The following is a 27,891-nucleotide window of genomic DNA, read 5'->3' on the forward strand; positions in this document are numbered from 1 at the left end:
ATGGACTAGGACAATTAGTTGACAACAAATTCAAGGGATTCTTTAGAAGTGAGTGTTCAAAGCTGTTTATTTATAAAGAGATTTCATCTATAAAGTAAACAATTTTGTGTCATGTGGCAATTATTCCCAATTCTAAATAATATTTCTATCACAAAATGGGTAATTACAGTCTACTTTGAGTCTTGTCCTGCCCTCCATGATAATGCAAGTCAAATATTAGCTCTGTAATACCAGTATGAATTGTGGTCAAATCATAAAATAAATTATATATTTCAATAAGACAAAATGCAGCAAATCCAAAATAATTATTTACAAAATTAAAAAAAACAACTTCAAAATGTTTATGGAAGCAAAGGCTAAAGAAATAATTTATATTGAAATCAAAATGAGTTGTTTTCTATTCCACACTTCACAAGATTGCTCCTATTCTATTCTAGATGGCAAGACCAAAGACACTAACAATGCAGAACATAGTCTTGTTTTCCCACCTGACTGTGCAGCTACCTGTGAAATAGACAATTTATTTGTAACACACTATAACTACAAAAATTCAAATTATTGTTCCAATAATTCAAGAGAAATTATCATTAATGAAATAGATTAAACTCCATGATTTTCTAATACATATGTAATAGAATTTAAATGACAAATGCTGCAAAAAGTTGTTTTTTTTTTTTTAAGAAAAGCTATACAAAAAAAAGTTACATCAAGAGTCTCAATATTCACATACAATAGGAATTGCCTTCAAACAAAAAGCTTTAATTAAACCTAAATTACATGAATTTTTTTTTCTACCTTGTTAATTACACTAAAATGTGAATGTACATCAAAAACTATTCAAACCTTAGCTTTTTTTTTTCATACAACATAATAATAATAATTTTATTTATAAAGCGCTGTTATACAAAATGTAGGCTCAAGGCGCTGTAATAACATTACAAACACGACAATAGAAATCAAAAACTAATCTAAAAAAGTTTTAAACAAGTAGGTCTTAATGTTCTTCTTAAAAGTGGTATAGCATGTCTGTCTGAGATCAATGGCCTGCAGACCGTAGCTTTTGAGGGAGAAACGTGGCACCATTAAAAGTGTTGAGTCCATTGAGCGCAGGGTTCTCTGGGGGACATATGGAGTAATCAGTTCTATAAGGTACAAGGGCATCTCATTGTTATATAAACACTGATGACAAAGTGTGGCGACCTTGTAATCGATTCTCACTTTCACGGGAAGCCAATGGAGAGTGCGCAAGAGCGTAGTAGCAGAATCTTGTCTTGTTTTTCTAAGTACTATTTGTGCGGCGTTGTTCTGTATACGTTGCAGTTTGGCTATTTTGTCATCAGGTATACCTGCTAGCACGGCGTTACAGTAGTCAAGGCGGGAGAGTATGAATGCCACAGCTAGCGTTTTTGTTGTTAAATATGGTCGTATCTGGCCTAATCTACGCAGCTGCAGATAAAGACCCTTGCAGAGCTGACTTATGTGTGGGTCGAAAGATAGTGTTGAGTCGAAGAAAACTCCAAGATTCCGCACTACATGGACATAAGGAAGCTGGCAGTTCATGATAAAAAGAGAATCTGTGCTTTCAACTTTTGAGTCGTTGTTCCGAGTGCCGATCTTAATTATTTCTGTCTTATCTTCGTTCATCTTGAGCTTATTTTCAACCATCCATTTGCTCACCCTTGCAACAAGCAGAGTTAATCTCTTGTTAATTATTACTGATTGCATTTCAGATTTTTCAGTTTTACCTAATCTTTCATTAATTTGATGTATGGTAAAATGTTCCTAAATTCTAATATGCCTACAAATAATGAAGACAACAGTTCTTTAGGATACTGCAGCAGATTTGGCAAAATGGCATATTTATAGACCACAAATTAATTTCAGAAGTGTGTGACAGGATTGACTCTCTGAGATAATATTCTGACCATTGTGAAAAAATGTTAATTCAGTCTAAGAGAAAAATGTCAAGGAATGGACAGGTCTTAAAAGTTCAAAATGCTGATATTAATATTCATTATTATGAAAAATCTATTTAGTGAGTGTATGCATAACTAACTTTTTGGATAGTTTCTTTAATTATACACAACACAACTAAATTTTGTTGTCACACAATGTCAAACTCAAAGTCCTCATTTAATCAAATATAAATATAAGAAGAAAAAAAAAAAAGAAGCTGTGCAATAAAAAACCAGCATAAATTTGTAATTAAAGCTAGATATTTGTTTTATTATTAACAATTTAGTATTAAAAATCTCTTGTATTAATGTTTGATAAACAATTAATCACTGACCATCAGTAGAGTTGTCCCAGAAACATGAACTTGCTGTGTGCAATCCAGCTCCATTTTTCTGCATTATTACACAGGTGACTGAAACATGAATAAATATAAATAAGATATGTTTTGTTTTTAGAGTTTTTAGCAAACATATTTAACGGCTACACATTTTTTTAATATCTATATATGACAATATATATATATATATATATATGTTATAAATCTATGAATCGAGCAAATCATTACTATCATTGTTTTGTAATTATAAAATGCTAAGTGCATGCTAGTTTGATTTAATTAGTGGACACTCCTGCTTTTTGGCATTCAAGTACCACAACTTGGTTTATGTCAAATGTATAACAATTATAGAACTCTAGAGACTTAGTTGAAAAGAATAGTTAACAAGTAAAAACCCCTTTTTAAAATCAAATCTTATATTCAGTGAAATTGGATTAATTATTCTGAATCAATAGTAATTAATTTTTAGTAGATCTAGAGCAAAATAATAATTTGTGCTAAATATTTGTAATGATTGTTTTTGTTTAATGCAATTTCCATGCTTATGGCATGCTCAGTGCGCTATGGTCCAATCACTTTTGTGGAAGTGAAGGGGAAGGGGTTTCTGGGAGAGTTTTAGGTGCTGCCCTTTCAAAAAGCATTTAAAAAAAGGGGGAAAAAAAAGTAGCCTGATGATGATGGAAGGCTGATGCTGGGCAATCTAAGTACTTATAAAAGTAGGGTTTGTTTTTTTACTCTATTGTAAGTTTACAAATTTTAATTCTCTACACAAGGCTTATCTCTCCTTAGCTTAGTAGGCCCTACAATATCTGTATGATTAATTGAATATCTGATTGGTTAAGTTTTTCATTGATTCATGTGTTATTATCAACAATAAATAATTGTGCAAAGTTTCATCTTGATCCGAGAATGGGAAGTGGGATAACATGTACAAGATTTCACCCAGATAGACAGACAGAATGAGTTGATATAAGCTTGTAAAAATAGTCCCAATGAATGACCTACTGGACTTACATATACATATTTTAAGTGTATTCAATGTTAAACCATAAAGTTCTCTTCTTTTAATGTCTAGAGATGTTCTTAAGTTTTGTTTAGAAGCTGAGCGAAGTACTGGTAACTCTACCTATGTATTTGAAAGGTTTGCCAAGCTTTGTAAGTTGATTTAAACACTGCTCTACAACATTGGATGTCCACTGGTTGACTTTGTTGTGCTGGTAGCCATTGCCTCCAATAGCACCTTCAACAGCTTCTTTTATAATGTTGGTCACTTCATCCACAACAAATGCTGTCTATACAAACAAAACAATGTTAATTGGACATTTGTATACATTTCTAGATGTCAGTTCAAAGTAGACTGAAAGTAGCTGTTTAGTATTTCTATGCAGTGGCAAATGATTTGCTGCAAGAGTGAGGCAAACAAATCAAAATTTTTTTTTATATACAAACAGTATACTAGTAAAACATTTAGACTTCTGGCTTTTTTCTTTCTTCAAAGTCAAAGCTATTTGAAAAGACAAAGAGAAAAATTGTTTGGGTCATCAATCAACAAACTGTAAACAAAGATCTGAGAACAAAAAACTGAAATACTGAACATTTGTAAATTATAAATAATAAGGTAACGTTGAAATACTGAACATTAGTGAATTATCATTAATAAGGTAATGATGAAATACTGAATGTTTGGTAATTAGAAATAACTAGGTAACACTGAAATACTGAACATTTGGGAAATTATAGACTACTATACCTTCTTATGTAATAGTACAAATTTGGTACCTTTTTTAAATTATAACTTTTCAACATTAGATTTTTAAGACATTTGTTTGAATTATATCAATCTAGACAATAGTGATACACCAAGTTAATTGATAGATGGCCTCCTAGTGGAGTTTTTATTGATATTCTTATTTCTTCAACAAAAAGTAAAAACAAATTTCTCAAGAAGTCTAAGTAGTCCATGGGATATTTACGTCTTGTCTACAAATTTATTCTTGCAACCAATCTCAGCAAATATTGGAAATGATACTTACATGCTGAAAAAGAAAGGAAGACATTTATTTTACTGTAATTCAAAATTAGCCTCTGATTAATTTAAAACTGTCATTTCATTTTTATGACTAAATAATTTTTTCTCTTACTAACAATTTATAATTAGGACTAATTTAGCTAAAATTACAGTTTTGGTTAGCTAGGACTTACATGCGATTACAGTTTTGATCAACTACTGGTACTGCTTACATTCAAGGAATTAATACTAAATTTAAAAACACATTATACTAACTAGTAAAACCTTTTTTACCATAATAAAAATAAAATACAATTTAAAAAACAAAATATACTAAGACTATTATTTACTTTGGGACTGGCAATGTGTGTATTGTGTGGTTTTCTATAGTAAATGAATATGTAAAACCTGAAAACTTACTACAACTCTCACAGTTTTATACAATATGAGATGTGATGTTCCAGAAAGATCAAAATTCTATTATGTTTAGCAACGAAGTAGTTATATCCACAAGAAAAAGTCTGGTGACTAATGACCTGCACTAAATGTTCAGGAATTATAAAGATTAACTGGCCCTCCTACAATGAAGAAAGCAAGGTTGAAGGAGGGACAAAAGAGATTTAAAAAAAAAAAAGAACTGTATTAACAATTAAACAATAAAGACAACGGAACACTGGGATGCTAAGGCTGTGCCCTTTCAGTAGTGAATTTAGATTTAGATCAAGTGACACTAACATTGTAGTGTAACATTTGGATAGAAACCTACTGTCTGTCCTTTTGATGGACTTCTAGAAAATGTGTGAACAATCCAGACATGGAAGTTACATATATATTTTATATAACTATTTTTATTGTCTCCCCTAGCTATTTAGCTGTACTGAAAGGATCTATTATTATCTCAGCAAGTCATGTCACACAAGCAAAGCACATAGCAGTTAGTTGGCCAGAGAAAGATGAATTTAAACAACCACAATAAAACAACCCCAATTAGATCAAATGTTGAAACTGGTAAGTAAATAAAACAGTATCAACACTAACCATTCATTTGCGATTCCAACATAATTCAAGAATTAAACAGATTAAATTAAAATAAAGAAGGTTTTTTTTCTTTTGCACCATTTATTTTTATAATTATAAACATTGTATAATCAATCATAAAGAGAGAGATTGTTTATTATTTTATGCTTCAGTGATTGTTAACATATTTAAATACTTCTCTCTGGATTGACAATCTTTATAATTTCATATATGCTTGGAGTTGTACATTTGAGTAAATCCTATTCTAAAGTAGAACTGTTTTCATTTTGGTTCCGTTACATTGTTCAGAATGAGCATGTAGAGATTATTTGTAATATTCACTTTTTTTTTGTTAAGTTTTATTCTTATACAAAACAAAGTAGTGAGATCAGCTCAGCTAATTTCTACCAGGCAATAGTTTTGATATACTTTTCAATAAGATATTTATTCTCCATAGATAATTATTTTCAGAAAAATAAATTGTTTACTTTTCTTTTTTTAATGTTTATTTTTATTTTAAAACTATAATTTTGATAACTTTAGTAGTGTAAGGCAATTTGTGTCATTCTACATATTGCTCAATTTTTTTTTTAAATTAAAAACACAATAAACAGGTGCAGCAAAAAGCAAAAAAAAAATTCAGTAAGGAATAAAAGATTTTAACAATCAAGAGTACAATTGAACATTTTTTTTATATAAAGCAAAGAAAATCTTTTTTTTTTTCTGAAACTGTACAAGCAAAATTAACATTTAGATGTTATCAGAGACAACATCAACACTTGTGCGTATACCAAACAATATCATTAGCTGTCATTAACTCACCATCTGAAAAATGAAATGCTTCATTATAATTTCATAAAATACAACAATATTCTAAAAACATTGCTATACAACAAACTATCAAGTAGATTCTATATAAACACTGGAATTTTAAGTTTATTTTAGTACTAAATCACAAGAGATCAATTAAAAGATTCTGAAGCCAAAAGGGTTTAAATTAAACCTAAAACTTATATCTCTATCTGCATTTCTTTCTCCGTCCCACAATTCCTCAACACACACCCCCCTCCCAAGATGGAAATGGGTTCAAATTTCAAACCATTATGACCACAGTATGCAGAGCATGATACCTCACGACTTGGCAGCAAAACTATTCTTTTTTTTTTCTTTAAGCTGTTATATAAAAATCATTTTCTTATTTATTCAAAAGAAGAAAATTAACTATAAAACTGAAGATTTTTTTAAAGGCTTTATAAACAAATAATCGTAATATTTAAAATTTATATTCCTAAATGTAAACTACTGAAAAATAAATGTTTTGATGCAATGCACATCTAAAAGTTGTAGCCAAATTGATCTGGAAAAAAAGGGTGTCAAACATTAAACACAAAAAAAATTCATTAAAATGTAAACAAAATTAAAACTAGAAATCAATTCTAAAAAAAGTTACTTACTTCCTGCAATAATAAAAGCACATGAAATATATTTTAAAAATAAATTAGTCATAAATGTTTGTAAACATAATCTCTCAGCCTCAATTATAACGCACTGTACACATCAATCAGAGTTAAAAAGCACTACTCAGATGTCAGACATTACTTTAACCACAAATACTGGCAGAATATATGTTTTTTTACATCTTTATTTATTACATTATTTAGGTTATAATAGATTTGATTATTTTTGTATCTGTAATAAGAGGCTTTAAAAGTCCTAATTCTACTGGGTTAAGTACCTCAGAGCAAATCAATCAAAATTAAAACTCAGCTATTTAATTAAAATAATAACGCTTAGCATGTTTTATAAGGCTATGACTAATCAGCAACATAATACATTATTTTTTTCAAGCCTTTTTTTAAAAATTATTTTGTTGTTGTTAAAGAGACAATTATTTAGTAAATAATAACAGTCAACTTTTTTTTAGCTATACACATCTCAAAAAGAAAGAACAAGTGTAAAAAATGAGTTGTTGCCACTAAACAGTCAATGGCTACAGAATAATAACCAGGGCTAAGAAAAGAAGTAAAAACATGTGCAAGAAGTTTCTAAAGATATTCAATCAAATTACACGGTAAACTTCTCCATTGCCAAGGGAAGTTATCTAGTATATAATATCTAGATATATAATATCTAATAGATGGGCTTTGAAAATGTATGTACTACTATGAATCATAGTTTAAGTCAAATGATAGCCAATAAGACTCAATAGTCTAAATAGTTTACTTTATACAAATCTTGTTTAAATTTTAGAACTCCAGAGATAAAGAGATATTATTTATAGATTTCTTGCTCCATGATGGGCTTAGGCTGACAACCTTACAAATAACCATGTTCTTCTTCTGGAGGCCAGTGTGGACACTAAAGAAGCACTACTTAAATTACCGTTCAACTGATGAGCTGGGTGGGACACTTATCCCACATGGAGGACAACCACATGCTAAAGGTGCTCTTTTTTGGCAAGCTTAAAGAAGGACAGCGTAACATAGGTGCCCCTCTGAAGCACTATAAAAATAAACTCAGGCACCATTTATGCCTTCAATGGCATAGAGGAAAGTAGTTGGCAGCAGATGGCCTCTGAAAGAGACAGTTGGAGAGCTTTTACGAAGGCCAAAGGACATACATATTTTAGGCCCAAAGAAAGCCTTTGCCGAAGAGAGCTGCAGAGGAAGAAGAGGACACAAGTAAACTTAAATGCTATGTATGTCTTCATTAGACATGATGAAATATACAGGTCAACATGCGAAAACCTCCATACATCCTTAATGTTAATCTTCAGAATCCAATTCCAATATAACACCATTGGAGTTTTAGATTGAGATGTAATCTAGATCTATATTGACTAAATCTATAATAGACCAAATTTAATTAAATTAATATTTTCTAACCTTGACAAGATTCAACTAGAACTAATAACTATACTAAATAAATAAATATTTATATACTATACTAGGTCTAGGTAGTATAATCCTAATATAGATGAGTGTACACATAGTCATCGTGACTCATAGACTAAAATCTAAATACTAACATAGACTAGATTTATAGATTAGCTCTAGAATCTAGATCTAGACCTAGTCAGTCTACATTCGAGTTAGACTAGACCAGTATTTCCCAAACTTTTTCTCAATGAAAAACTTCGCACATTCTGAGAATTTAGCAGAACACTGTGTTTATTTTTAGAGAGGTTAATTCATGTGGTGGCATATTAGTAAATTATTTTTCCAGCAGTTCATGGAACACATTTTCAGGCTTCATGGAACACTAGTGTTCTGTGGAACACAGCTCAGGGACATTTGACTAGACTAGACCATACATCACATGTAGAGTCTAGAGATTGTAGACTGAAGAGCTCCATTATAGAGTGTTATCTTCTTCTTATCTTATATATCTTACAGATGTTACTTCAAAAAAGAAGATAATTAATCTTTAAAAGCATTTCATGAGTCAATCCAGTCATGCATGTTAACTCTTTCTCTCCTAACTGACGATACCAACATTGATTTGACCCCATTAATATTAAATTTAATTAATTTTAATTTTGTGTTATATAAACAAAACATGCATTGTTCTATAATTATATACCTAATATAACATTTCCTGATAACAAACAAAAAAGTTATTGAAGTTTAATCATAACAGGGTAGTGAAACACAAATGAGCCAAATGAATAATTCCATCGGAACATGGTAAATAATTACAGAGAGAAAGAGTTAATCAATGAATTAAACTCTGCTAAGTGGTCAGTTTTCCTGGCTGATTCAGGCAACCCATTCCATTCTCTAATGGCACTAGGGAAGATGCACTTCTTACTGTTATTGGAATTTGTTCTAGCGTATGGAATAAGAAATATGCCTCTTTGTGTTACTAGTCTATAGTATACTATAGTCATACTAGTGGTCTATGAGTCATAGAAATAAGAAATTATAGATAGACCTAGGTCCTAGAAATAGTAGAATGACCTAGATATGATACTAGATCTAGATTATTAGATCAATTAGAATTAGAATAGTGGATCTAGAATTCTAAATTCTTAGATCTAGAATCTAGTTAAATCTAGATCTAGTATTATGAATCATCAATCAATCATCTTTAATCTTAGTCTTCTTCTTCTTCTTCATCGTTCTCATTGTTATGTTGGAGTGTTCATATGACTAGACCAATACATGAGATGAACTGCGCAGTGGTTTCCAAATCAGGGAGCTCTCCATATAGTTTTCTTTCTATTGGGGTGACTTGGGGCCAATGTCCCATACGGCCCTCTTGGTAGAGAGAGCAGCTTTGGAGGACGTGGTCGGCATTTTCTGGTGATACTCCACATGGGCAGATTTCACTGGTTCCAATTTTGAGCTTCCGGTACATGTGTTGTCACATTCTGTTGTGTCCGGTCCTGAGTCGAAAGATTAGACGTTGGTCTTGTCAGGATAGCTTCTTATAGTAAGCGTCATCTTTCTTGTGATTTGGATGGGAGCTCATCCATTTCTTATTTATTTTATCTACAATTAATTTCTTCATTTCTTCTGGATAGAGTGCAGAGTTTACTTGTGAGTTTGTTCTCCCACTCTTGGCGAGTGTGTCAGCCTTCTCATTTCTTTAATCTTAGTGATTTTTAGTCTTAGTAGAATTGTAACTTAGACTTTAGACTAGATAATTCATTATGATTAATTAAAAATACTTTACTATGTACAACTATGTATATGTTATGATCTATCAACAAATTTAACAATAATTAGACTAATAATTTTCATTGATTTGATTGATTGATGATGGGAATTGATCATTTAAATTTAGATTATAATATTTATAATCATTGATTTGTAAGACTCTACGTCAAATTTCACAGCAACGAACATTAACATTACAAAAAATAAATAGATCTATCTACCTCTTCTCCTGACTGAAAGTCATCCATGTTTACAGATAGATCAAGATCTAGACTAGATTTAATTTAATTTGTTGCCAATCTTAGTGTAAAAAAATCTGCTTCTACAAATCGTAGTCTCGATGACAACCAAAGCCCACGAAATCTCGATTTACGCGAGAACAGGTGCGAGATCTGCAATGCATTTGAGATATTTCTGATGCCACATTAGCTACATTTCAAAGTCACGTTTACTAGTCGTTATAAATCTTTAGAATGATAGATCTAGAATTACTAGATCTACATGTATTTTTATTTTTAAAGGTTACTAAATTCGTCGAGCTATTTTTATTAGCAGACGCGGTAGGTAAATGTTGCTATTAGTTTTGTGCTCCCCTATTTGTATGTCATTTAGTTCTACAAAATTAAAGGACTTTTATAGTTTAAAAATGTGATTTCATCATCATTCACGTTGTAAGTCTTAAGCTCTATGACCATATCACAAGGTCCTCATTGCTAGCAAAGATTTTCCTTTAGGGCACAGTACCAGGAAAAAATAGAAAAATATATTATATCCAATGCATGTGTGTGTGTATTTATCATAATTTATGTCTCTAGTTGTGTGTTGTGAACTGATCTGTAGGCCCTACTGGTGTATCAAAATGTCTTGGCGTTCAGGTCAGCTTGTGTGTGTATGCCTATTGTGAACTGTTTTGTAATTCTTGTACAATAAAGCCATTAATGTAAAAAAAAAAAAAAGACAGAAATGCTGCACCAACCTCCTCCAAATAAAGCGGTCACAGAACCAGACATTCTCATAGATGGCCCGAAATTAGCAAACGTCAAAAAGTTTGTCTATCTTGGGAAGCACCATATCAACAAACGCCAACATAGATGATGAGGTTGACTTCCGTGTTGCTCGTGCCAGTGCTGCTTTTGGCAGACTTCAGTAACAAGTGTGGCAACGGAGAGGACTCAGCATATCCACAAAACTGAAAGTCTACAGTGCTGTAGTTCTCCCGTCACTCCTATATGCATCAGGGTCCTGGACCCTATATTCCCGCCACACCAAAAAGCTAAACTCCTTCCACCTACGCTAAGGAGTGCGTTGGTGCATTGGTCCGACCACATACCAGACACAGAAATCTTAAAGCTGTCCAACATGCACAGTATCAATGCGACAGTAAAAAGGTCCCAACTTCGATGGGTGGGACATGTAGTCCGCATGCCAGACAATGGCCTTCCCAAGCGACTTCTGTACGGGACTTCTGTATGTGTTGTGTGCAGGAAAGCGCTCCCAGGGACGTCAATACAAGCGCAACAAAGACACTCTCAAGAGCTCCTTCAAGGAATGCGATATCGAAATTCACGGCTGGGAAGCACTAACTCTCGATCGCCCCTCATGGCGTGAAGCTTTGAGTCTCGGAGTCTCAAAATTTGAAGCAAGAAGAGTGGCATAGGCGAAAGAACACCGAACCAACAAAAAGTTGAGAGAAGAAGCAGGTCTATCTGCAACTGACCTAACCCACCCATGCCACGTAGGCCAATGCGACCGGCTTTTTAAAACGAGGATTGGACTTAACAGCCATCTTCGAGTCCATAGGAAATGAGAAATGTGCTCATCTTCGACCACGAAGGAGGAGCTATATACAATAAAGACTACGATAAAGACAAGTTTTCCTGTAATGTTTTATAAGGTTACTCCAATTTGTTGTACAAGAATCTTGTGGATTAATCGTGCTTCAAGTATGGATTGTTTTCTAAAACCTGAACGATTGGTAGTGGATCTAATGATCCGGACGCTCTAAGGATCTGGAAGAACTGGCTTCACACTTTCGAAAAATTTGCATTAAAACTAGTTGTGCCAGAAGGTGAGAAGTTGGATGTAACTTATCTCACATGGTGTGTTTGAATTGAACTACAATAACGGCAAAATATGTAGGTCACAGCTGGGGCTGCGCAGCCGCGGTAAATACTGCATTCATCACTAATCTTCGGACTCGAAGACAAGCCTTATTATTACATTAAACGGACTAAATGTCAAACAAACCAATGAGATTTATTCTCGCTATCTCCTATCCAATTGTAAACAGGAAACAGGACAGAGTGTTGACAGGTATATTCAGAGATTGAAAAAGCTGGCTAAAGACTGCCATTTCAGAGCCGTCTCTGCCCTCGAAAACCAGAATGAGGCCATCAGAGACGCATTTATTAGTGGCATTCTTCACCAGAGATTAGGCAGAGACTTTTAGAGTACTCATCTCTGGATCTCCCAAAGTCATTGGAGGTAGCTAGATCTCTGGAGATGACACAGAAACATTGTGTAGTATATAAATCGCAACAAGCCACTACTTTTCAAACACCACAAGCACAACAATCCACTATCTCGGAAATGCCACTTTGCTCTGCTGTAGAGGACAAGATTGATTCAGAACCCGTTACCATAGCTGCAGCTCAAGGCAAGTGCTACTTTTGTGGAGGTGCTATCCACTCTCGTAGTAAATACCCCGCTAAAGATGCAATCTGTGATAAATGGGGTAAAAAAGGACACTAAAAAGGTATACAAATCAAAACTTTCTACAGTTAACAGACTTAACTCTGATTCAGCAGCGTATACAATAACAGCCGCCTCTTCTGTCTCTTGCTGTAGTTCGGACAGTTCCATTTCTGATTCGGCTGTCAGAAAGTATAGCTTTAGAACGTTTCACTCATCATCACTCAATGTCTTGAACAGACCCCCCACACACACACACACTTATCTTCCCATTGGGAGTGGGGTTTGGTCGAGCGGGGGGATCTTCCCTTCCGCACCCCCCCCCCCACACACACACCTGTTGCGCCTGTGGATCTATGTGACTTTTAAAATTTGTTTTTGTGACTGTAGGTCTACCTCTTAGCATGATTTAAGCCAATTGTTGGAAAGTGCCGAAGACTTTTCTAACTAGGATTAGACAATGATTTATTTTAATGCAAACATCAAAAGCATGAGTACTATCATTTTTTAAAAAGTTGTCTCATTAATATGGTCAGTTAACGTTGTCTATGCTTTATCTAATAAAATATTAATGCAACCCCTAAAAACAAGTTTGAATAAGAACTGCCAAGAACTATCAAGGTGTTGTTTATTCACAACAAATGAGAATACTATTTAACTGAAAATTATTATTAAAAATAAGAATGGGGGAAAAGTTGTTATATATTAGCAAATTAAATTTAGATTATAAATGAGCTCCACAAAGTCCCATCACCAGAAAACTCGGAAGTACCTGTTTGTATTTGAAAGGTCATGGTGAGGAGTTGCTTACACTTTCCTCCAGCCCACTTCCTCTCTCCAAAGCAACAGATACAATTATCGTTTAAATATAAAAATAATATAAAAGAAAAAGAATTGGTCAGCCCGGTGGGAAGAAGGGAATTACATCTATCGCCCTACCACTGGGTACAGCACTCTTTCATATTATATTTACTAAAGATTTATGCTATCGGCCGCCCCCACCCCACCAAAGTCTCCAACATACCATAAGGGGAACGACATAATAATATAATGTATTTGAAGATTATTAGATAGCTTTTATCATATAGATATGTAACTAATTATGTTAACACATGGTGGTTTCTGCAAAAAAAAAAATTTGGATCGCCCCCCCCCCCCCCAAATCGGCCAACATACTAGTCTAGAGGGAGGGCAGATATAGTCCAAAAATAGGTTAAAATACAAAAGATTTATTTGTATATATTATTTACATAAGTATAGAATTCGTATAATAAGTTGTGTGATTTCTTTACTAAAATTCGTTCGCCCCCTTTGGGGGGGGGGGGGATCGGCCGAGTGGGGAGACAATTGCCCCTACCGAACCCCACCCCTGGATCTGCCAGGGGGGAATTTCATTTTGGGGGTGGGGTGTTGAACCTCAAGTTCAACAAGAAGTTGCAAATGGATAAGATCATCTATCGAGATGTAAAATGACAGATATATATATATATATATATATATATATATATATATATATATATATATATATATATATATATATATATATCTTCCGACCCCAACAATTTTGATAATACTTTCCATTTAGATCTAATGAGTCTTGTGCTTTCTCCAAGCTGTTAGAAACTACTACTACTCTGAAGCCAACTTGACTCTTCAATGACACGTAAATTAAAGAACTTGGATTACTGACGATCAAATTTAATTGTATGCATACATTACAGACTCGAATACATCCATGCAATTAACACCATAACACGTGTTCATATTTTTTTTTAAATGAAGAGCTCACTGTAAACTTTCCAAAAATAAATACGTTTATGAAGTTATTGGAATCCTTATTTGATTTTTCACAATGTCCAGATTTTCATAATAAGAAATATCGATTTGTCTTGTTTCCAGAAACCCGTCTTTTGTAGCATTATAAATCCACTCTTCCAGACAACTGACCACAATGCGATCTTCTTGTAGATAAAACTTATTGGCAAATAAATGAATACTTCTCAGCATTAAAGGGAGGTCTCCTGCAGAATAAAGAGACAATAAAGGGCAATAAAACACTTCAAAGCTAGATCTATATTTATTTTCAGATCAACAATGACAATGGCTAAAGACCGTTATAGTGATGGGGAAGTGAAGAAACCCTTGGAAGCCGTTGGCATTGAAGAAAAACTAGAAATGTATATAAAGAAAATGACACAAATTATTCACATCTACGAACATTAGGAAATGCCATTCAAAATTTTATTACCGGATTTATTAATAATATTGTGTAGTTCAATAGTAAAAATATTATAATATTTGTATTATCCAAATACGTTATATTATTATTATATGTAAATAATTAATAGTTAACCAACTTAACCTTGTGTACTTTGTGATCTTTAGTAGCTTAAAAAAAAACAACAATAATGTAAAACTACAAAACTGAAACAAATGATGCGGAGGATTCCAGCTCCCTTAGCCTCATCGTGGCGCCTCCGTGGAAACGTCTTGTAGTGGAACTAGATAGGCCAATGACAGGTAGCGAACCAGCCCACTCCACAAAGGGGATTGTAATAGTTACGGGCAAGCTGGATTGTCGGTCCTATTCACGACTTTTGAAGCGGTTGCAGAACAAAATATGTAGACATTCCCCGTGGTTAGCGCTGGCCTCGGCCTCATGTAGCGAGTGGGCAGATTCCGTGACGCGGTGCGCATCATTTAAGTCATGACCCAACCCAGTAGGCTAATGGTAGTTACCATTGTGTTACACCAGCGTAGCTCATTTCTTTTCTGCCTCGATAGAGAACAACATCGGACAGATAAGTTAACTTAAGACTATTTTGTGTTAATTGTTTGTTATTTTTTTGTTTGTTTCGTAGCTGATGAAGTCCTCGTGGCCCAAACGTCCTTTGTTTAATTTGGTCCGGCAGGGCTACATATATGCATGTTTTTCGTATTTCCTAGTTTATGAGAGATGTGGATATAAATATCGATTTAGTCCCCTTCAGTACATTTTGACACGTTTTTCTCCCACTTCACTTCCCATTCTCAGATCAAGTTGAAATGTTGCACCAGTTATTCCTAGTCGATAACAATACACGAATCAATCCAAAAATTAACTAATTAAAAAGTATTCTTTTTTCTATTGCTTGTTTTAACATTCCTTAAACTTTCCTGGCTTTAATGCTTTTTATAGAATCAAGGATAAATTAAAGGCAGCTCAAATGCCTTAAACTGGTCTGGGATAGTCTTAGTGAGAGGATGTAACAGTATTTCTAGTAAATAATTGGACACTTTGATGTTTAGTTACCTGTTGTGAGGATGCATATATATTTCTCCCATCTGTTAGTGGCACAGAAGTAATGACTGGAAGTATTCCACACTTTATAACGACTCACGTGAGGTTTAGTTATTTCGTCAGTGTCAAGGTCACCTAATGTTAAGAACATTATGATTTATGAAGATATTTTTTTTTTAATGAAACATAGCAGTAGTTGAAATAGCCAATCCTAGAGCTCGAATAAACTGCACAGTAGCCTCCAGTTTAAAATTTGTTGTTTACGTAGTTAACGCTTCCTCTCTCTTTCTTTAAATATATAAACACGCCTTTACTCAGCGGGGCCAGCGGTCACAACCAGTACCGGTATATATAACTGCAAAGTAGCCCTCAAAATGAGATTCAATTCCTAAGAGATTTAGTACAGTGTAGGTAGACTCTGTAGCAGTGGCGTAGCGTCCATGGCGCGAAGGGGTTCAATGAACCCGGGCCCACGACCATTAGGGGCCTACAGCCCGTGGTGTAGCAACAATGGCGCAAATGGGTTGATTGCACTTGGGCCCATAACTCTTGACCAGTTTGGGCCCACATGAGAACTTAGGGATGACACTAAAGAAAAAAAAATGCATTTTGGTAAAAAGGTATGATCTATATGGAATCTGAACAGCTCCCTCGAAATATCCAAAACGTGGCACGAAACTTTCTATTAGTTTTAAAACATTAATCATGTGTCTGAAGCTAGAGTTAATATACTAGTGGCTTGTATTATTTAAATGTAAGGAAATGTTCTCCATCAGGTCTTATGTAATGGTGTTCAGCCCTAAGTGAACGAGGGGACTAGTATTGCCAGACCGTCCCCTTGTTTTCCATGTATGTTCGTTCATAAACCATTGCTAGTATTAATAGGCTGTTATTATAATTAATGGAGTGGGAAGAAGAGAGTTTAATGTAGAAAATAATAATGTGTTGTACAGAAAAATAAGGAAAGTGGCGAGTAACAATGACAATTAGGTTTAGTGAGATAGTCCTGATGGTCAATAATTAATATTTCGACACATCACTAATTATTCAATTTTTTTAAAAGCTTAATCTGTTTCTTTTAATTTTATTTATTTAAAATACTTAAAATAAAATTTTGTTATCATTCGGAAAGTGTTCATTATTGTATTAAGTCTGAGACCTTAACAGACTTAAGAAATGTTATAAAAAAATTATCCGATCCGACAAAGATTATACTGTAAAGGCCTAGTAGTGCAAGTCTTCATCATATCGTTTTGGTGTCTTCTGTATTATGTTAAAAATGTTTACAACAGAATAAAAGTATCATTAAATATTAAGGGAGCAAAAGAAACATCATAGGTCTCGTGCTTGTGCTAGTACAATGAATGGCGAAACCGAACGGGAGAGCTGGTTTATAACAAAGATCTAGAAGATAGATAGATGTCCAAATTGATCATGGGAAAGTATTAATTTTTAACCAAAGCTTAGTATTTTTTTGGTTCATAGTTCTTAAAGAATGTTATTACCATTATATTTATACAAAAAACTCTAATTAAGCTTTATGTAAATTGCTATGAATATTGAAATCTGACAGGAAAAAATATTTTAAGAATTTCTATGACACAGAGCAGGTTGGCTTCACTTTGTGTTCTTTCCATTCAGTGAGAAACAGCTCAAAGTTTAGAACTAGATGCCCCACTGGTGACTGACTTTGCTAACAGAAGGCCAGAAAAATGTTCGATCTAGTTACTGTTAAATGATGTAGAATTAGATTATAGTTTGTATCAATATTTAAAAGTTTTACACCTAGAAGTGTTTTAGGAATGTAAATGTGTAGAATGTAGAACTCATAAAACACGTCTTTATTCAATTGAAACAAGTCGTTTAATTCTGTTAAGAAATAGTACAAACATTGACTTTTAAGACACTATGACTTGTCTGAATCCTAACTGAATCAAAAGTAAAGATATTATTACTTATGAAAAAGGCTACCCTACTTGCATTGAAATGTCTTTTGGTAAATTTACCAATTTACATTCAAATTACTCAATTGTTGTGTCTCACTTTACATTCAACTTATTGGGGAGGGGGGCCCACCAACATATTCTTGCACACGGGCCCACGGGTACCTTGCTACGCCACTGCTCTGTAGTACATAGTAGTTAAGGAACTACGGGCTCTCATAAAGTTTTATTCCCGATGCCCCCCCTCCCCGTTTACTAAATGTTAGTTCCCCTCTTGTAAGATATCACAGATACCATAGGAAACAACAATTAGAAAGGCACAAAAGCCACACACAAAAAACGTCGTTATGCCTTCATGTATCATCTACTACAGGGGTGGGCAAATTACAGCCCGCGGGCCACATGCGGCCCGCCGGAGTGTTTTATGCGGCCTGCGGACACCTACAGAAATTAGGTGTGACCACAGTATACACATATACAAATGCAAATATATCAAAACATTTCTAAATACCTCTATAAATTTATGAATCTGTCTAATTATAAAAAAATTATAAGTAAACGATGTTTATTCTTATTGGCTATACTTCAACACACTCAGTCTCAGGTGGCAAATGTAACAACCGATGGAGCTGGATCTTTGATGAGAAAAACATTTCTTTTAAATAAAGAATATCCCAACCATATATAAACTTTAAACAGGAAAGTTTGCACAAAGCTGAATAAAATTTCAATATAATTACGTTAGTCGGTAACAGAAACTTAACCTCAAGCAGTTCCGAAAAGTATTTGAAAATTTAGAAACAAAATATTCTGGTGGCAAAAGAAAGTGCATGTGAAATCTTTTAAATCAAGTCTTTCCCATTTCTCAAGACAAGCCAGTAAAAACAGGCTTTGTCATTTTCCTTTGCTGAACGGTGAAACCATTTCTAATAATAATAACAAGGCTGCTCTTCGAGTTCGAAGATTAATGAGGAATTCAGCCTTTCCCTTGGCTACACAGCCCCAGCTGTGGCCTACACATTTCGCCTCATCATGATTATTGTCCGCCGGTGGTCGATTTAGATTTTCTTTTCACCGTCCATGCCCGTCATCAGAAGCGGATTTTCCCTTGGTCTCAAATGTGTGTCCCGCGGCCCCTGTAAGCTAGAGAAATAATTAAAAGTACAAAACTTATTTAGATTCCTTAATTATGAAATTTAAAAAAGCAATTATTAAGACGTCAAGATCCAGTTTTCAATACCATCAGCTCACAATTTAGCGCAGAAACTGATTCAGCTCCAGAGGGCATAACTCCAAGCAAATTATGATCTGAAAGAGAAGTTCCAGTCATTTCTTCCGCGGGAGTTTTAGGATTCCAGAAGCTGTATTTCCACACCTAAAAATACTTCGCTCTAAAATTTCACATTATTTGGGTAGGCAAGTATAATCACAGGTCGATGCTGACTGACTTTATTTTGACAGCAGTCACAAGGATAACAAATAGTAAGCTTGTTTCGCTGTTCGGGAACCTTACGCACGAGTGTAAACAGTTCAAGACTTCACATTATGTACAGCTATGCGTTTGTGGTGAAATGTTATGGTGTAAAAAAACATAGCAATTTGTTTAAATCGTAAAATTGGTTGTAATTCCTAAATTGGGAGTGTGAAAATGGAAAAGTGAATGTATAATACGGTATAAATATTAATTAAAAGACATTATACACAGCGTATTTTTCAAAGTTGTAAGTACATAAATTATATGCGGCCCCTCCAACCACACATTTTTCTTAATGCGGCCTCCGATACAAAAAGGTTGCCCACCCCTGATCTACTACAATGTCTGACACATCCATAAAGAAGGAAATGCTATACACTTGTTGAACAAGATGGACTGTTGCCTAGTCTAGTGTTTATGTTGAAGCATATCGTATCTTATTTAAATCTTAAAAACAGACATTTCTCTACAAACAAACAAATGTTATTACGTCTTACGTGCCACCATGAGAATGTACATACAATTAGACAGAACAGATGTTTTCCTTGCTGATTCGAGCCATTTGTCCCACACTCGAATGGAACTTTATTATAGGAATATTTTTAATTAATCGTAGTATCAACAACAAAAACGAGTAGTTATTATATTCTACCTGTATAGGAACCTGGTACCATCAAGTGTGGATTGTGGTTCAGTGTGGAGAAAAAGACTTCGTCATGGAACTTTGGTAAAGTTTTTACCCACGACAGAATCTTAGCAGCTGTTTCATTGTGAAGTACAAAGTCCACAAAAGATCTGCTGGCGGCTATATGCACTGATCCTTTAACAGGCCGAAACCAAGGTGGGGGATAATGAAAATGATAACGCCATCTTTCAGTGTAAGTTCTGAGATAGATTATAGATAAGAAAATAATTTGTATTTGATACTTATGATGTCAAATGTATTTTGTTTTGTGGAATAGATGAATTCGATTTCGATTACTATTGTAAGCCTACTACATTGAGCTTAGAAAAAGTTCCTGTAAAATGTCGCAAAACAAGAATTCATTTTGACACCATCGGGTGTTTTTTTTAAATTTTTTTATTATTATTTTATTTTTGCACTCACTTTTTTAATTTCTACAAAATTGTTACCAAATGAGAATTAAAGAACACCATATTATAAACAGGACTTCTATTGTAAGCATACATTGGTAGAAATATCTATTGTAAGTATAAATTGGTAGCAATATAGAATGTGGGAGAAATCTAGTGTACAAACTTTTTACCAGACAGAGTGAGTTGTTAAAAACTTTGTAAAAAGTAAACTCTGAATTTAGAAACCACCAGAAAAAAAGTGGACAGATTTTTGTGGAGCATAAAAAAAAAAAGCCAATCTGTTTGATTTGTATACAGCTGTTTGTGGCTGTTTCTATAGAACGTAACGTTGAACAGCATAATGAAATCAAAAACATAAACAAATATGGCAGCATTTTTAGTTTGAGACGCGAAGAAAAGTGCTAAGTGGCGCCTAGAGATTAGAGGACTGACTAAGCAGGGACAAGAAAATGAGTCGGCGGTAATAGCATGCTTCAAAGTTGCTAACATGTTAAATATTGGAATGAAGCTTTTTTTTTCGACAGCGAATGTGTAAAATAGTGCTAAACAAAAACAATTGGTAAAAATATTATTAATCACACTGATTAATTGTTGGTCTAGAGTCTAGATCTATTACTAATTTAATTACATGACTGATCCAAGCTAATTGATACAAACACAGTTGGTATAAGCTTCGTTTTTGTTTTTTTTTTATTAAAGAATTGTATGTTTCTATGTTTGAGTTTTTACTTCACATTGGCGCTAGTTAGCACAAGAAACAGTCATGATAATAAGTCATTTTTCTTACAACTAGTCTGTACAAAGTAAGACTTATCACTTTCTAGATCCATCTCATCTTCTTATTCGACTGCGCATTTAACGGGTAAAGTTTTTATCCCCCCTCCTTGAAATATGTGTGTTTAGTTATCCTAGTTCTAGAGTTTCAATGAGTAAAAATGGTGGATACATATTGTTATAAACCTGGTGGTGGCACAGATGGGGGTAGTGGTGTGTGTGTGTGTGTAGTCAGCCGACGCAAATCGCCCCAGGCCAGCGCTAGACGAGCGGTCAACCGTGACGAGTTACGACTGTCGGCTGAGACGAGTGTCAACAAGATGGTTCGGGAAGGATCGACATCGTGAACAGAGCTCAGGAGCGTCACGAGGGATGTAGTCATCTGACCACCCAGAATGGTCGAGCGACGTTCTGTCCGGTTCTAGAAGGCCAGCAGGGACCCTATATAAAGAGCGAAGGTATCAGAGACGAGTCAGTCACAACTTCCCGATCTACAGTTCGTTACAACGGCTCAGTACAAGTCCGAGACGAGACAGAGAGACCAGTGCAAGAGTTGATACGGCGGGGAGATATTTGTACAGTCTTGTGTTACGTGCTGCCAATTGTACAGTGTTGGCTGTTATTTATTGACATTAAACTATTACGTTATTTTGAAGCCCAGAGTTGTCAAGTTCTTTAAGTTGGTGGTATTTGCAGCGAGCCTGGATAGGGAGAGTCGTAACAATATTTTGATATAAAGGAATAGAGAAACGTTGTGCTGCCTAGGTGTCTCTATACATAACGAGAGAATCTCTGGGACCTATCTTTCTATCTTTGAAATAAGATTTAACTCTGGTGGTAATTACCTTTTTGCGCTATAGAAATAGTTTAACAATGAAATTTTAAGTACCAATCGTAACACACAGACACGCACACATATACATACATAAAACCAGTGCTTTTTTTTTTGTGGCCGTAAGCACCGGTACGGCGTACCGGCACCTTTTTCAATGTGGGGAAAAATATTACTTTTCTTGTATTTTAACGTTTATTATTAATTTATTAGTAGTTAAAAGTTACGCAATTCATCACTGAGTACCGGCACCTTTTTTTTTTCCAAAAAAGCACTGCCTAAAACATAGACATAACATATATAAAGACGACTCGGTCAACGTCTTACTCTCGTATGTTGGCGTGAATGTCATTGGCTCCGTTCAATGATTGCAAAACCTTAACAATGTCTAAATTGGTTTTCAGAGGAAATTCTTTCCCTGTGAGATTTATAAAATATTTCCAACGAGCGAATGGCCAGAGTGTTTCCATACAAATGAGTTCGGCCTCCAGTATGGAAAATGTTCCCCATGTCATCTTTAGCCTACGTTCTGGAATGAAGACGTTATTAAAACAGGAAGCTATTGCCAGAAAAACTTTGTAAATTGCGTCAGATTTGCTGTCCACATGAATGCAATAATAGTTCTGTGGTCTATAAATAGCACGCAGAAGTCTCTCAGCCATTTCAACATCTTCGGTAATCAAAATGGAATAAGCGATTGAAAATTCGAATTCGTCTCTGCTTAATGACGACTTCAAATAACCTCTGATTTCTAAGAATTCTAAACAGTTAGACGTCAACTCCAAATAACTTTCTGTAGTAAGCTCTTCATGTGTGTTTTTCAAATGCATTGATACTTGTTTAGCTTTGTCAATTTCTTGCATGTTACCATTGATTATAGCTGAGCAATCCACTCTGGACTCCAAACGTGGTGGGATTAGTTCAAGCAGTAAGGATTCAAATTTGTTTGAAACCAACTGACTACGTGGACCAAACTCACTATAGACATCCGGACTTGGCAGTAAAAAAAAGCTCAAGAGAATCAGAATGAAGCATCCACTTAGAAGCAGGATTGTGCATCTTTGAGGTCCACGCCAATGCAAACATTTAAGATAACTGAAAATAAATTTAAATAAAAAAAAACTATTGGCTTACAAATTTCACAGTATCAAAAAAAAGCTACTCCATGGGAAAGAACTCCGCACTTACAACAATATAACTCAATAATGTAGAAGTAATTTCCCTTATTCGACATTAAACAAAATAATTAATTGACTCTTTGGTTAGTTTTTTTAATGTTTCATGATTTGTTAGGTACAATAAAAGTTTCAAATTGATCTGAGAGAATGGGTGTGCTCAATAATCAAAGGGAACGAAACCCTACATATTTATCCACATCTGTGAATACTGAAGGATTAATTTCCCTTGTTGTGTAACAAAGACAACAATTATTACCATTAGTTAATTAATTCATTGATTATTTGGTCAATTCTTTTATCAATTCATGCCCTGTCTACGTCAGTGAATATTTGTCCAAAGTTTCAACTTGATACAAGAATTGGTGTGGAAGAAATAACGTGTTCTAACAAACATCTGCTTTCTCAGGGAACCCATAAGACGCTTGGGCTAGAGGCGATTCCGATGGCATAGCACTCACGGGAGACCCTCTCATTTTCATTCTGTGTGCCACATCAGCGATGCAGGTGTCCGCCATATAAATGGCATATTCGTCTCCTGTAACGTTTTACGAACGTTTCTTCCCCGGCGCCACGTTAGAGATTGCCCTGGACAATATCTACCAACCATAGTCTATGCAGCCAAGGAAAAGTAGATCAACTCTATCTACCAATCATAGTCTATGCAGCCAAGGAAAAGTAGATCAACTCTATCTACCAATCATAGTCTATGCCGCCAAGGAAAAGTAGATCAACTCTATCTACCAATCATAGTCTATGCAGCCAAGGAAAAGTAGATCAACTCTATCTACCAATCATAGTCTATGCAGCCAAGGAAAAGTAGATAAATTCAAAGAATATTTCATAATGAGCCTATAAACATTTTTTGTGTCTCATTGCGAGTAGTCTTAGACTAGCCTTGACCTATTTGTTTCTATCTCGTGTAGACAAAGTAAGGATGCACATGTTCATTTCAGCAGGTTTTCTAGATTCACATAGATATAGGCACATAACTGGGATTGCGATCTAATTCCTTGATCCATATTCTGTAACATCTAATACTTTCCCTTCCTAAGGATGTCTGTAGAGTGTTACGCTTTGTTTTTTTTTAACGCCATACCCCTTTTTACCGAATTTATGCAGCATAAAGGTTAGTTTGTTAAATTTGTATAAATCTTATAAATCCATTAATGTGCTGACCAGATCTTTGTTCTACCAAACATCATAGAACAAAACCTACCAGCAAAGACTAATGATCCGTTTCATAGACTTCAAAAAAAGCGTTTGATAGAGCCCATTAAGAATCGCTATAGAAAAACATTGAGAGAAAATAGTATCCCTGAAAAATTCGTCCAGATCCTACGACACCTATACAGTCAATCTAGCTACTCCATTTATACAGAAGAAGGAACAACATATTTTTTTTATATCATCGAGACAGGGTTGCGTCTCTTGTCTCTCTTCTTCTTCCTCCTAGCCATCGACTACATAATGAGAAGAGCAATAAAGTATACTGTTGCAGTATTCCATGGCGTCTGAATCGAATGACGGACTTGGACTTTGCCTACGACGTTGCACTTCTCGGGTCTACATGTAAAAGTATACAAGAAATGGCGGAGATCCTAGATAGAGACCCATTTGAAAGGCAGGAGCCATTCTCCATCGATTAAGACCCATTCGAAAGGCAGGAGCCATTCTCCATCGATTAAGACCCATTCGAAAGGCAAGAGCCATTCTCCATCGATTAAGACCCATTCGAAAGGCAGGAGCCATTCTCCATCGATTAAGACCCATTCGAAAGGCAGGAGCCATTCTCCATCGATTAAGACCCATTTGGTCACGCCAGTTTAAGCTATTAACCTTGAGACAAAAATTCACATAACACAATATTCATCCCAACTGCGGTGTATGTTTGCGAGACATGGAAGTCATTTTCCCAAATAGAGAGAATGTTAAATGTGACTCATCAAAATTAGCTAAGACGGATTTTTGTTGTCAGATACAAAGATCGGGTCACAAAGAAACCATATGCCAAACTGGCACTTGATCTCTTAATGAGGTTGTGACCGAGCGTCGCATTAAGTTTGCGGGCATGTCCTCCAACAGAAAGAATCACGCATCCCAAGAGCTGCAGTGGCTTGGTGGCCGACACGAGGAAAGAGGAATATCGTATAACTTGAGGAAAGAGCTATGTCATATAACTTGAGGAAAGAGGAATATCGTATAACTTAAGGAAAGAGCTATGTCATATAACTTGAGGAAAGAGCAATATCGTATAACTTGAGGAAAGAGCTATGTCATATAACTTGACGCCACACATTCATGGTGGACCGCAGAGCAGTGGACACAGGCTGGGAAAAGACTGCAGACGTTGCCAGTGCCACAGCTTTCCACCCAGTGCGCCGAACGGCCCGGGAGGATCTAAGTCTAAGTAATTCTAGTAATAGCAGGCCTACTATTTTAAGTAATTAGATTTACATAGCATCTGAAAAAATAACAAATAATAATAATGTCAATGTCTTCGATTCTTAATCTTCAAAGGCTGAGTGCAGTGTTCCACATGGCCACCCAAACACAATAGCGACCTGCATATTTTTTTCACATCTGATGCAAATAAAGCCATTGTCTACCGGTGATCTATTTAGGTTTCCTTTACATCTTCTACAAAGGCTTTTCTTTGGGTCTCAAATGTGTGTCCTGTGGTCTTCATGAGAGCTCTCCACACTTGCGGATCCAGGGGGGGGGGCGGTAGGGGCGATCGCCCCTCCCCCCAACTCCGCGGACCCCCCTCCCGGAACCAGCTGGGGTGCTCGCAGCGCTCCCCCAGACACCCTAGCTATCCTTGGTGGTGTGTACTGTCTTTCCACTAATTAAAATAAGAACATATTCTAGGCTAAAAAAACGCCCGGAAGAATGAAAGGTCAGAATGTAATGAAGATTAATTAAATACATATACATTGCAGAGGGGGGTAGAAAAAAAAAATCCCCCACCGTAAAAAAATCCTGGCTACGCCCATGATATGATATGCCATTCATTTGTGGGCCGGTTTATATGGTAATACCCGGGCCAATTTTGATACCCAGTCCGCCCCTCGTTAGGGTTTACTGGGCGTTAGCGTTAGGATTTGGAAAAATCTCTCCCCCCCCCCCCCACTCCAAAGTTCTGGTTCCGCTAGTGGCTCTCCAACTGTCTCTTTCCATTGTCATCTGCTGCAATCTACTTTCCTTTATGCCAAAATGGCTCCTGAGTTGGTCTTTAAAAAATATAGCTTAACAATAAGTCAATATATCCACCACTGCAGTTTGGTAAATACAGAGCTGGGTTTCATTAGTAGCTTTTTAGAGTTTCATCTTTTTTTCTTGGCGTTAATTAAACAATTTAAAAAAAAAGATTTACTGTTAAAATATGTCTAGATTGTATAGACTACAGAGTAATTTAGACTCCATTAGTCCATATTGTCTAAATCTTAGTGACCTAAATTACATTGTTTTAGATTTGACTGGAGTCTAGATGGTATCTAGATCTAGGTTATAGAATTAATTATTGTACACATCTAGTGAATTATCTAGATCTACCTTCGATTAAATCTTTTCATGGTAACTATACTCAGGGAACAGTGCTGGATTCATTAGGAAATTAAAACTACATCTAACCATGATCTAAACATGCTAACATAGGAGTCAAAAGTAATATGTTTGTATTTGTTTCATGGCTTGTCTTTCAGATCAGATGCGCATGTGCGCGTAACTTTCACAGTAAAAGCCTTCGGAAAACATAAAACTATTTATTGGCGATTTTCGTAGCCTACATGTCGGAAAAAAACAACTATTAAATAGATACCTTTTTTGGCAGTGGCGTAGCAAGGGTGGGGGAGGAGGGGGAGATTTTGAAGATCCCCCAAATGAGTGTCCGAAATTACTTCTGAGATTATACGAGTGCTGTAAGGGCGTATCTCTGGCAGATGAATTTTGTCAATTTTCAATAATGTTTTCTTCTGCTCTTAAAGCAGGTGGAACCATGTCCTCTACAGATGTCTCTATGTCACTCCTAGAAGCCACTGAGTGTTGGGAGACACCCGGAGAATTCTCAGTGTTACCAGGAGCCAGTTGATGTTGAAAGACCTCAGAAGATGTCTCAAAAGTTTCTTAGAGCGAAATCATGTACTACGGTCTCTGAAGATGAGTCGCCTCTCGGAGCCAAATGGTGTAGTGAGACAGTTTCTTCCGGTCCATTTGGAAGACGTATGTGGGCATAGTTCTGATTAGCTTCAATAAGCTCCACTTCATCTACCAGCTGATCATATTTGCTTTGCCTTGCATGTCTTCTCATCAGGACAGGCCCTGGAACAGATAGCCAGGTCGGCAGTGAGACACCACAGGCAGACCTTCATTTGTAGGAAAATAGTCTTTCGTGAGGCGTCATGTTTGTAGCAGTGCATAGTAGAGATCTAATTGAATGAAGAGCGTCGTTTAGGGCTAGCTCCCATTGTGTATTAGGTAGCCCTCTTGACCTGACGACAAGAAGAATTGACTTCCAGAGAGTCGAGTTCAGTTTTTCTACTTGCCCGTTCCCTTTGGCATTGTATGCTGTGGTTCTGCTTGTTACTATGCCTTTACCTCTGAGGAAAGATCGTAGCTCTTCAGACATGAAGGCTGATCCCCGGTC

The 27,891-nt window shown here is 35.4% G+C and overlaps 2 protein-coding genes and 1 long non-coding RNA gene across 3 annotated transcripts; 1 reads left to right on the forward strand and 2 right to left on the reverse strand.

Annotated features, from left to right (window-relative positions):
- Positions 1-49: 49 nt before the first annotated feature.
- LOC106064579 (dynein light chain Tctex-type 1) lies at positions 50-10,360 on the reverse strand. The gene is made up of 4 exons (XM_056032431.1): positions 10,201-10,360; positions 3,420-3,585; positions 2,291-2,368; positions 50-504 (listed from the first exon to the last, which is right to left on the reverse strand). The coding sequence occupies exons 1-4, from the start codon at positions 10,225-10,227 to the stop codon at positions 434-436; spliced, it is 342 nt and encodes a 113-aa protein (XP_055888406.1). The 5' UTR covers positions 10,228-10,360; the 3' UTR covers positions 50-433.
- LOC129926711 (uncharacterized) lies at positions 10,359-14,969 on the forward strand. The gene is made up of 2 exons (XR_008778420.1): positions 10,359-10,539; positions 14,570-14,969. It is a non-coding gene; the product is annotated as an uncharacterized LOC129926711 (long non-coding RNA).
- LOC106066663 (beta-1,3-galactosyl-O-glycosyl-glycoprotein beta-1,6-N-acetylglucosaminyltransferase-like) lies at positions 14,353-26,939 on the reverse strand. The gene is made up of 5 exons (XM_013225732.2): positions 26,802-26,939; positions 22,399-23,166; positions 20,020-20,252; positions 15,963-16,085; positions 14,353-14,691 (listed from the first exon to the last, which is right to left on the reverse strand). Exons 1-5 carry the CDS (start codon positions 26,819-26,821, stop codon positions 14,486-14,488), a joined length of 1,350 nt encoding a protein of 449 aa, XP_013081186.2. The 5' UTR covers positions 26,822-26,939; the 3' UTR covers positions 14,353-14,485.
- Positions 26,940-27,891: the final 952 nt, after the last annotated feature.

Source organism: Biomphalaria glabrata, chromosome 6, assembly GCF_947242115.1.
Source record: "Biomphalaria glabrata chromosome 6, xgBioGlab47.1, whole genome shotgun sequence".
Lineage (NCBI taxonomy): Eukaryota > Metazoa > Mollusca > Gastropoda > Planorbidae > Biomphalaria > Biomphalaria glabrata.

Coding starts and splice junctions, on each gene's coding strand:
- LOC106064579 (XM_056032431.1), bottom strand. CDS start 10,227: ATGGATGACTTTCAGTCAGGAGAAGAG. Junction 2,369..3,419: donor CAAACCTTTCAAATACATAG/GTAGAGTTACCA, acceptor TTCATGTTTCAG/TCACCTGTGTAATAATGCAG. Junction 505..2,290: donor CTGGGACAACTCTACTGATG/GTCAGTGATTAA, acceptor TCTATTTCACAG/GTAGCTGCACAGTCAGGTGG.
- LOC106066663 (XM_013225732.2), bottom strand. CDS start 26,821: ATGAAAAGATTTAATCGAAG. Junction 23,167..26,801: donor ATGAAAAGATTTAATCGAAG/GTAGATCTAGAT, acceptor ATTTATTTTCAG/TTATCTTAAATGTTTGCATT. Junction 14,692..15,962: donor TATATGCATCCTCACAACAG/GTAACTAAACAT, acceptor TTTATTCTGCAG/GAGACCTCCCTTTAATGCTG.